General features: G+C 42.1%; 1 protein-coding gene across 1 annotated transcript; it reads left to right on the top strand.

Moving 5' to 3' along the window:
- Positions 1-8,989: 8,989 nt before the first annotated feature.
- Positions 8,990-11,760, top strand: LOC139450471 (G-protein coupled estrogen receptor 1-like). The gene is made up of 2 exons (XM_071232179.1): positions 8,990-10,351; positions 11,398-11,760. The coding sequence occupies exons 1-2, from the start codon at positions 9,342-9,344 to the stop codon at positions 11,618-11,620; spliced, it is 1,233 nt and encodes a 410-aa protein (XP_071088280.1). The 5' UTR covers positions 8,990-9,341; the 3' UTR covers positions 11,621-11,760.
- The last annotated feature ends 242 nt before the right edge of the window (positions 11,761-12,002 follow it).

Below are 12,002 nucleotides of genomic sequence, written 5' to 3'. Positions count from 1 at the left end.
GGAGGACTGAAGCGGACTATTTTGAAGACCCCCATAACATAGTCAGCGGTAAGGGCTCCGAAATTGGACTTTTCATAAAATACATAAACATAAAAAATCCAATTACGACCTGGCCGCTATCGGCTCGCCTCCGAGAAAACATCCCCAGGGCCTACGGATGAATGTGGTGTTGACGAACTCCTTAATCGCCGCATGTTGCCGTCAGGGGTCTGAAAGAGAAAATGTATGAGACGCAAGAGAAGGATGATTTACAGATGATGTGCAGAAACCCCGTGGAATTGAACGCTGCAAGAGACGCTTCTGTTTCAGCGTGGAAACACACTAGACATTCTAAACGATGCACGTCGTCTAACCCCATTTGTTATCCTGTGTTACAAGAGGGGCTTCATCTGTATTTGATGTTAACACTTGTAAAATATTTAATTATTTAAAATAAAAAAAACACCAATTGTGACACTGCTGATTTTTTTAATTGGCTCAGCTTGCGTGAATCAGTGGTTGTTAAAAATATATTTTATCTCTCGCTTCGACTCGTTAAACACAGCTTTCAATGTTATTTGGGTTTTTTAAACTAAGACAGCTAGACAGCAGGCGCAAGTCTTTGATGTTTCTACTTTGTGCAACAGACTATTTTTAATTTTATGAACAACTTTACGCTAACATTTCATAGTGATGCTTTAAACTATGGACGAAAACGCCGTAACCAAGACGAAATGTTAGAATATATTTTTATGCACTCCCGGGAGGGGTTTAAAACCGTTTAAAGCAGTATTTCAGTTATATCACAGCGTGTTTGCTTGGTGTGATAGGTAAGTCAATCTGATGCAGGTCTTGCGTGTCAGATGCTGTCAGATCAAGGGTCGTAATCGAACAGAATTTTGGATTCGATCCCACGACAAGATCCATTGCATGGAAACAAGTTCGATTCCTTTGACCGTAGGACCAACCGCGCTTACCAACTTTGCTTGGTTTCAACTACCATAACATTAGCTGTTACCTCTTAAAGATGAGTGGCGGTCAGGTAGCCTAGTGGTTGAAGCGTTCGCTCGTCACGCCGAAGACCCGGGTTTGATTCCCGACATGGGTACAATGTGTGAAGCCAGTTTCTGGTGTCCCCCGCCGTGATATGGCTGGAATATTGCTATTAAAAGCGGCGTAAAACCAAACTCACACGGGAGTTGAGGATGTTCAACACAGAAACCGTTTTGTTTCTGTACGCTTCTTGAACACACATACCTTAGATACGCTAGATAAGCGGGACTAGTAGTTAAAGCTTTTGCTCGTCATGTCGAATGCCCGGGTTTGATTCCACATATGGGTACGTTCATGGTGTCCTCATTGCTGGAATACTGCTATAAGCGGCTTTAGATACACCACACACTCATACGTTAAATAATGATTTGTTCGTTGTTTAAAACCGCACTCAGCAATATTCCAGCTATATGACAGTGGTCTGTAAATAACCGAGTCTGCACCAGACAATCCAGTGATTAACATCATGAGCATCGATCTACGCAAGTGGGATACGATGACATGCATCAACCAAGTCAGCGAGCCTGACCACCCGATCCCGTTAGTCGCCTGTTACGACAAGAATAGTCACCTTTTACGACAAGCATGGGATCTTTACGGGTCATTCTAAATAATAATGATAACAAGCATGATGCAACTATACACACAAACGCCTTGACCTCCAAATGCCAGACAAAACGAGATGTTATATTATATTTATGCACTCGCCATGACAACCAACTTGATAGCAAAATTGACGTTCTGAAACACGTTATACCATCAACACTTTAACCTGATCCCATATTGTTTAATAGGAATTTATTTCATACAAGTGGTGTTTTCTTTTCATTCGGTACATTCAGTGATGACCTTTTAAGCTTGTAAACGTGTATTCGTAAAATATGTAAATTGTTTTTAGCTTTAGGGCTTTTTCTGCGTGTTTCCCTCTTGTAGACAAGGTTGCATGTTACAGAGGTATTCAGTTCAGGGTCCGTCTTCAGTTCTTCACTCACGCGTGGTAATACTTTGCTGCAAGCCTATCTGTTCATATACAAACGGCAGTCATGTAAAGAGCGCCGGCACATACAGCCAACAAGCTTGTCTGGTTTCGTCATGGCGGACCCTGTCATTATCATCCGGGTTCCGTGTCACCAACAACATCACTCACGTGACTTTCTAACCCTGTGTCAGTCTTCAACGTCGGCAGAGGTGAACCCAACACGTATGTCCACGGACACCGTTTGTTGCGGAGCATTCGGTCGGAATGGCTGACAAGGGACGCAGTGAAAGGGGCCCCTCTGGAAGGCCTGATGTTAGGGGACAACATAAGCTGGGTTGGTCCGAGCCCCTGTTATTCAAGATGGATAGCCGAATCTACTATGACGACCTTTTTTGTTGTTGATGACAAGCTGATCGAATACTGGAAGAAAGGAGCATTTCATCGTCCACTGAGGAATGTTAAACTACAACGCCAATCATTGTGATGGACTAAATAGACGATTGTGCCACGTCATGACAATTAAAATTCCTGTTAAGCCCCCTTCTTTCCAAAAATATGTCTGTGTATGGATCATTGTTCCTACGGCTGGGCCGCCCACCCGAGAAGGGTATCGCGTTCCTCTTATGAAATGTAAAGCCTCGCTGCAACGGTATCTGATTGGGGCTCCGATCCTGATGTTGATCCTGGGGTTAAAGTATAAGTACCGCTGTGATGGGAGGTGTAGGCAGTCATATATGTTCCTGAAATGTGAGGTTCTTATTACATCGGCTGTATTAATGGCGATGATTGTGATAAGGAAATAAATACTCGTTTTATGAGTTGTTCTAGTCTCAATGGAGGCAATACGTGAACAATTAGATAACGCGTGGGGCTATCTGGTCATCGGAAAATTGGTCAGTCCTTCAAAGTGTATGTCTTAATTTGCGCGTAAGACGAAACCCTTATAAACCTTTGGTGGTTTATGACGATCGCACCAGAAAGTTTAAAAAGTTTTTCATTTCACATCAAAATAAAACGGAGACATGGTCCATAAAACCAAGGTAATGTTATAATGTGAAATATCAACTTCTTTTCACGAAAATGCAATATCATAACAAAAAAGTAGTTATATTCAAACATAATAATGTGCATAGTTCATAATACTCCAGATGTTTAAAGCATGAAGAAATCGCTGTATTATTACCCCGTCAGTAGACGTTAATTCTCTCTCAGTGGAGAGTATACAACCCAAGGTGTCTTATGGAGTTCGGAGATTAAGAGGCACATAACCCTCTCATCATACCTGGTACCAAGTCGGGGGCACGGATAGGCAAGTCGTCTAAGGCGCCGCGATTCGCTGTGCAGAGTTGCGTCCCTTTGGCACGCCACAAACCTATGGTTGGGGGTTCGAATCCCGGTTCGCCCCGATTATGTTTCTAGGTTTGTCAGCACCATACCCGTGCTCGTGGGTTTCACCGGAGTGTCTAAACGTCTAAGACCTGCATCACTTCAGGCTGTCCTCCCACATTAAGCTGACACACCGCGATATAACTGGAATACTGTTAAAAGCGGCGTAAAACCCAACTCACTCACTCACTGGTACCAAGTCACTGTTGTGTGAACAGAGGCACATTTCGAACAATGTCTCTTTACAGGGAGACCAGGCAGGGCCCAGCCCCTAGAAACTCTCAGAGGTCCCGCTTCGACTGGGAACGCGTGCCACCTCCATTTATATGCAAAATATTGAGGATTCATATTGATGATATTTTCTTAAACATATGCTTGTCAGCAGCAAATGAATTACCAGTAAACAGCCAAGGAATGTGTCAGGCTTATTCCTCTAGCAGGAATGGTAAATGATCGATTGTATTTGGACCAGGTGAACGCCCTAGTAACACTTTTCCCAATACCCTCACATCAATGTGATAAAGTGATAGTAAGCACACATATACTGAAGCTTCTTTTAATGTAAAAAAAGTTTCCTTCAAAAGAAAGTGACCATGGTAGCTGGTTATGATACATTTACTCTCAGGCGGCAGCGACTCAATATGAAATGTCAGACTCAGAGGGATTATATCAGTAGAAACCGAAATTTCAAAGTTGTATTTTCATTCAGGTTGAAAATAATACTATCGCTCTGGACATGTTAATGCTGTATGTATAAGGCATCGCCCTTCACACTAGCGTAAAAAGCGACTGTGCTAGAGGAAATAACGGGATCGGGTGGTCAGGCTGCCTGACTTGGTTAATGCATGTCATCGTATCCAAATTGCGTGGATCGATGCTCATGATGTCAATCACTGGGTTGTCTGATCCAGACTCGATTATGTACAGACCGCCGTCATATAGCTGGAATATTGCTGAGTGCGGCGTTAAACAACAAACAAACACACTAGCGTCACAAGCATGAGACACGTGGGATTCTAAATATAACCCAACTGGTGTATCACAGCCAGTCTTGGCCCCTCCTGCTGCAGAAATACAATTATTTTATCAATCCAAGCAGAATTCTTACTTGTATGCATAAGCAAATAATTCAGCACTCTTGGTACCCATGGGGGTGCCTACTTCTTGCCTACACGTATCCGTAAATTCCACATACATCTACGAGGATGTCCAACATTTCGCGTATTGCTTTCTGAGTAAACCTGACTATAAACTGAACCGCAAAAGAAACGTCACCCTAAGTAACATTGCATGGAAAGTTGGCATTTAAATATCTGGTAAGTTTTGTCAAAGTTTCTAAAATTTAACATGACCTTGTCCGGAAAAATGAAATTTGATGATAAAAACAAAGCAGATGACAATAAAACCAATCGCCCTAATGCATCACGACAACGGCCATGGTAACCCGATGCACGTGAGTTCCGTGCAAATTGAAATGCGCATGCGTTCAACCATTACTTGCCCTATAAAAATCCACCCAGATTACATTCATTCGTTATTGAATTGCTACCACGTGCCAAGATTGACATGAAATCAGCGACACCAAGCCCTTGGACGACTGCATTCTGGACAAACCGCCAGGCAAGTAGCCAATACATTTCAAGTCCACGTGAGGACCATATACAGGCTCCAGCAACGGTATCAGACCACCAACACTACCGATGACCAACGACTCATTAGTGCCAACACCGTGCGTCGACGTTTGACGAGCAGACACCTCCACTGTCACAGGCCACGCCGAGGACCCATTCTGACACCACGTCATCGCCGGGACCGTCTTCAGTTGGCAACACAGCACCAGCATTGGCGCCATCAGCAGTGGAGAAGAGTCCCTTCTCAGGCGAGAGCCGTTACTGCATCTCAACAGCAGATGGCAGAGATAGAGAGTCTGGCGACGCCGTGGAGAACTTTATTCGAATGCTTGTGTTGCTGAGAGAGACTCATGGTGTGGTCCGAGCATCAGGGTGTGGGTAGGAATTGGTCTTGCACAGAGGGTCGGCCCTGTATTCTTCCAGAACATCGGTCCAGGTAGAGGCAATGGTGTCACAGCAGCTCGGTACATTGATCAAGTCTTGAGACAACACGCCATACCTCATTTGGTACGTCGTCTCAATCACGAGTTTCATCATGATAACGCCCGTGCTCACACTGCGAGAGCAACAAAAGACTTCCTCCAGCAGAATGGCATCAGAACCATGCAGTGGCCTGCCCTCAGTCCCGATTTAAATCCAATTGAGCACCTGTGGGACAAGATTCAAAGACGGCTGAATGACGTCCGACCAAGGCCGACAACTGCAGCTGAACTACATCAGGCGTTCCTCAGAGTGTGGGCTCAAGTGCCTATGGCCTTCATCAACCGCCTTATCCATTCCATGTATCGACGTTGAACGGCAGTCATCAATGCACATACTGACTTGTGAAGCCTTTTCTCAGAGACTAGTGTTGTGTTTCCCCCCAAGAAAATTTTACACTTTCAACCTTGATGATCAGTTTTGCCAAGTATGTTTACAGTGTTTGGACAAAAAAGGTTTCTCATATATCTTTCCATGGTGACGTTTCTTTTGAGGTTCAGTATATAGTTACATGTCACTAATTTTTAAATGATCAAGGAATTAAATGTTTGTCGTGTGTGATAGTGGTGTACAAAGTTGAAATATCAAATTTGGAATCCACATGGTATGTAATTCACTTATCAAAATTTACAGGTTGACAATTTAATTCCTTTTTTGATAACATTCTGCAACGGCAGAACTTCTGCTTGTTATGTTTATATTATAGTTTATGTAATAATTTTGGTTTCTTTCCAAAACACTGTCATATGTAACTTATCGATAATTTTATAATCTGTCTTAGGCATTTTAAGGATTTCATTTATAATTACTTGACTTACGACATTACGAAAATGAAAATTTAAAACCAATAGTGATAATTAATAAGTATACTGGGTAGAGAGAAAAATGTAAAACATGCCCAGGTCAACAATTATTGAAGCAAACAAACCCGGAAGCAGGAGTAAACAACGGTTACTGCACACATATACTGTTTCATACCGTGCCCGAAATGTTTGTCTCAGGTAAACGTATTTACAAGAATCTTCTTTGGGAAAAAATGACCTTATAATATTTTATTTTATTCCACGTTAGTGAAATTACCCGTCGGTGGATCCATAAACCAACTGTTGCAACTAACGCACCTCACAACATTCACACCTGGCAAGTGACTTACTTGTGCCTCTGTTCACCCAGCAGCTTGGGTTGTATACTCCCCAGGGAGTTGAGAATCATACGTGGAATGCGAACGGATCCACTGGTCGGGGAACAAATACAACCACATTTGAGCGGTATATAATGATAATAATGATAATGATAATGATAATTACTGATAGAGATTCACAAGCACAGGATAAAGTCGGAATCAAACAATGGACATTTTTTTTAGTAATAGGGTTTTGGGAATGTGTTTGTCACACTTACATACGTATTTACATCACTGTCCACGTAAATTTTAGTATTCTCATGTCTTGCAATCAGCAAAATAGCGGTCGCACGTACATGTACCCAGACAAGGACGAACGGGTCTATGGCTGCTTGGCTAACTGTTAACATATTGAGTGCATGATAGGCTATCTCCTTGATCCCAGTACAAAGTTAAGTGCAATATTGAATGGCGTCATCCATACCAAATAGTTGGATCATTGCATATGAATGAGTGAGTGAGTGAGTGAGTGAGTGAGTGAGTGAGTGAGTGAGAGGTTTGATATAAGGCAATAAGTTAGTTTGGTAAGCGTCGCTTTAAACATATCAATAAATCAATTTCTAAAGTGTATTTGAACTATAATAATTGTTTCTAATGGTAGGCCTAAATTTGTGGGATGCTAGATAATTTTTTCGAGCATTGGCTTCCTACCATTGCAGGATATATTTCATATGTTTCATTTTAGATTTTGTTAATTTCTGTAGTGAGTGAGTATGGTTTTACGCCGCTTTTAGCAATATTCCAGCAATATCACGGCGGGGGACACCAGAAATGGTCTTCACACATTGTACACGTGTCGGGAATCGAACCCAGGACTTCGGCGTGACGAGCGAACGCTTTAACCACTAAGCTATCCGACCACTCCTTTAATTTCTGTAAAGTGTACCGCATCTGTATATTGCTTCATTTGCATCTTGTCATATCAATACCTGAACGAGAGGAGATCGTGATCGGCATGCAGATAAGACGTGTTATCAAGCTGGTTTATTTCTAACCTAGTTATCACTGAAGGTTAGTCATACGAACATTAAGGTAAAAACCTGGCCTTGGGCTGTGAACAGGGTTCTGTACAGTTTACTCTGCTCTTAGGTTCGAATCCCATATTCTTCCCGACTATAACCCTTGGTCCCATTCGTCACCACTCGCCGCTTTCCGCAACCTGCAAGAAAACTCGTCCCCCTATCGATGAATGTTATGTGTGAACATACGACAAACCAATGAGAATGCGCGTATGATTTCAAGTTCTTCGTCAAAGAATCCTTCAGATATAATTTTTGATTTTACATATGTCTTGCATCTAAAAATATACCCAAGACACAGTTAAATGTGTTCAATCATACTGTATAATTCCGCACGTCCCGATGTGCTTTAAATTGCAGTGTATATTCCTTATACATGTGTTTCAGGGTGTCTGTCTGTCAATAGACAAAGAAATAAAGTATCACACCCGTAACCCGTGTCTGGTCTTCCTGTACACCTACACAATCCCGGTAACAATATAATAAAGAACTTCGATTGTCTGTCCAACATATTCCATTGACCGAAACAGGCGAAATATTGGTGAAACTTATATCAAAGGATCAGTGAAGACACCAGGTATTCGCGAAAAGGTAAAGTACTTCACTTAACCACTAAAAGAAGAGACGGTAGTACATGTGTGGAAAAGTAAACGCATATATTTGTCATCAATTTTTTTTTTCACCTCAACCAACGATCCTATGTTTTTGAATCAAAGTTGTAAGCCAAGTAAAGAAAATTCATAGACCTAACACCAGGTAAGTTCACTTCAATGTAGGTAGCTCCTTCACACAAGAATAAAGTCACACATAATTGATATCTTGTTACGAAATGCGTTTTATCGACACTGCGCGTGCCATAATGAGTCAGACAGCGCGGTTTTTTCATGGTGTATTCAGTGTTATCATCAACCACGATAAGACGCTCCACAGCGGGGCTGCTATCGTTTTCGTCCCAGCTTTCGCTGATATGACGTGAGATACATCAAGGATATATCACTCATCACATGTTGTTTGACGCTTCCACACGTGATTGAATCAAAACCAAAAAGATAGTTTTCAGCTACGACTCCTGAAGACTGGGACGTCATACTGCGTCGAGAGTTGGAGCTTCATGGGGTTCTGCATCCTGATTGTAACAACTCATTCGGTGAGAGCTGGTGTCGATTCTAGCCACAGCATTTATCCGTGATGTTTTCTAAATCGGATGGTTACATGTTGGCAGATGAAAATGACAGGAGGTGTGTCTTTTAACAAACTGTGTCTCTAGTTTGAAGAGGATAGGTTTCTCGTTACTAGTGACATGTACCATGCTTAACCATATCCTGGAGACACACGTAGAGTACACATGGAGGTGCCTAGCCTATGAGGCCAAAAGATACAGCTTAAGATCAGGATATACCACCGAAAAGGGATTAAAAAATTCGGCGTGACCTTATGAAACAGTTGCTGTGTGCGGAAAAATGGTCTTGTTTCAATTGCCTTCATAAATGTGCCTCTTTATATAACCTGACCGAGAATTATTGAAATAGAGGCAAACGTGTTGAACCAAACCATATCCGTAATTTTCTTAACCTTTTCATATTCAGTTTCTTGAGTATCATGTATTTACAGCGTTAAACGACCACCGTGGAATGTTAGGTTTAGTTCGTTGTAGGACGATGAACGAAGACTTCTGGCCCTCGCGGAGATTACACAGGGGCGGTAACTCCAGCAACCTAACAACGGAAGTGACGTATACAGAAGACATGGTATCCAAATGGCTGTGGAAGACTGTCGCGCCATGCTTGCTGTTGATAGGAACGACTGGAAACAGTTACGTCATAGTAATGATGTTCCGTCTGAGACACCGAATGAATAAATGCATTCGTTTCAATCTTCTAATGCTGTCATTCACAGACATCGTCATACTAATAACTGCACTGGGTAGAGTCTGGTTGGATTATATGTTCAACGTTGACATACGGACGATCTCAGACGTGAGCTGCAAGCTGCATGTGTTTGTTCAGTATACTTTCACAAGCATGTCGTCATGGATACTTGTGTCATACAATCTTGAAATGTTCATAAGTGTTGCCTTCGCATTCTACGGAAGGTCATGGAATACAGTTAGGAAGGCGAGGCTGAGGCTCCTCCTCGTCTTCATATGTCTCGCCTGTCTTAATTGCTTCTCCTTCTGGACTGTCGGGCTGAGAACTGATGGCTCCATCACTAATTGCCAGTCCAACTCCATCGGCATTGATGTCTACCGTGTAGATGTTTACGTTTGGGTCTACATGATCTTCATGTCTTTATTGCCATTTACCATTCTGACGCTGCTTAATAGTTTGATCATAAGGACAGTTATCCATTCTAAACTTCTAGATGGTGCTAAGCATGGAGGCAGAGAAGGAAAGGGAGATCGTAGACTTCATAGACTCCCATTGACCACAACTTTCTTCCTGGTTTCCACGTTTCCGTCAGCTGTTGTCGTGGTAACCAACTCATACACGTGGAGCGAGTGGGACGAGCGTGTCCAAGCGAGACTCTACCTGGCTTGGAGCATCGTGGCGTTGCTTCACTACACAAACCCTGCCTTCAATTTTGTTATTTACACGTTTCATAAGGTTCGAGAAGAACAGCAGAAACGTGAACTGTCAAAGAGGTATGGTTTCTATTTCAATACTTGCCACTAAATCATAAATCGAGTGCTCGGGTAGTCCAGGTTCAAATCCTGATCAAATATGTTCGACCTGATTATATTGCTAGTTTTTTTTCAGCACCATAACCGTGCTTGTGGGTTTAGTAAAAGTTGTAAACGTTTAAAACCGTCAAGCCTGCGGGTTTCCACCCCATCAAGCTGATCATCTTCCTGAGGCAAGAGAATCCAATAGCCTTTTTTTATATCAAAGTCTTTTTTCCACCCTTGCCACACCAAGCCCACTTTCCTGTGCTTAATATGATTGGACTATCGCACATATCGATAGTCCAATCAGAGAACGTTTCACAAAATCATGATTCACGTCTGGTACACCTTTCTAAGAAAGTGATTTACCGCTGCCTATCTTTGTTGACACGAATATTTGTTTTTCATCTTTTAACCCCCCAACGATTGCCTATGTTTTTGTGCCAGGGATGAAATCCCGAATGTTTTCGTTATCTGATCGACTAGGTCGCCACCTATGGTAGTCTGTTGAAGCTGTACGAGATAAGAACGGCGATCTGATTTGATGTCGCGTTTTCATATCAAGGGCAACAACTCGTGATCTACGAGAGGTGGCGACAGGGTCCAGCCAAGAAAAGTGGCCTTGGTGTGTCAAGGGTAGAAAATAGGTTTTGATTTTGGCTTGTGGACACGCTTGCCTCGTGAAGAAGAAAACTGATACGCCGTGATATAACTGAAATATTATTCAAAGCTGCGTTAAATCCATTTCCTAAACCTACCCAGTGAAACATAAGTGTTTTCCACGTTACTATCTATAAGCGGCTGATATATTGTTAAAATAACGTCACGGTTGTCTACATGAAATTCGGTTATAACACAAGTTTTGACTTAAATTTATTGAACCAACTTTAATTACCTAAGCGTCAAAGCAACGCCGTGAATTTATGTTACTGTTGCTTTTCACTAAATTATGCATACTGCTTCACCAGAATATTGGCTAAATTGTTTGAACAATATTGAACAATATATATCTTCTTTCATTCTAGAAGATCACAAATGTCACGGAGTTTCGCGACGGTCAGCCAGCGGTCGGAGCTACCTCCAGCGCCACATCACCCCCAGAGACCATTACATGCATACAGACACAGATATCTCCCCAAGGTGACCTTAAAAGCCACAAAACTATCCATGTTTCCCTTGTCTGGAAAACCAAACCCTCAACATTGCACAGACGCAGCTGTTCAAGAACATTATGATGAAGGCGTGTGACTTTCAACATCTCACAATAGTGTGCTTTTTCCCCCACGGACTCCTTATTTTCCCATCGTCTTTCATATGTTTTCGACGATAACAGTTTAAAAGAAGACATGCATCTGTATGGATAAAGACATGTATCGTTTATTACTTTATATTGATATTTCTTTGTCATTTCGGCATTTGATGTAAGCGTAACACTGGAACCGCCGTCCATCCGTAAACACATTAACGCGTTCGTGTTCGCTGGGTTCAAGCATCTTGACAATCCATTTGATCAAAATGTTTTATAAGATGCATTGCAGAAGAAGTCACGATATCTGTCTTTCAGTGTTTAAGTTTGGATTATTGGGTTATTTGGTTCAAATTCTCCACGCTCCTAGTTTCAAGGTAATCA

The sequence above is a fragment of the Haliotis cracherodii genome, unplaced genomic scaffold (assembly GCF_022045235.1).
Source record: "Haliotis cracherodii isolate W230 unplaced genomic scaffold, xgHalCrac1.p SCAF_8, whole genome shotgun sequence".
NCBI classification, from domain to species: Eukaryota; Metazoa; Mollusca; class Gastropoda; order Lepetellida; family Haliotidae; genus Haliotis; species Haliotis cracherodii.
This window is presented reverse-complemented; position numbering and strand designations above follow the sequence as displayed.

Excerpts from the sequence above, each read along its gene's own strand:
- LOC139450471 (XM_071232179.1), top strand. The coding sequence starts at position 9,342 with ATGTTAGGTTTAGTTCGTTGTAGGACGATGAACGAAGACTTCTGGCCC. Across the intron at positions 10,352-11,397 it reads AAACGTGAACTGTCAAAGAG|AAGATCACAAATGTCACGGA; the intron begins GTATGGTTTCTA and ends CTTTCATTCTAG.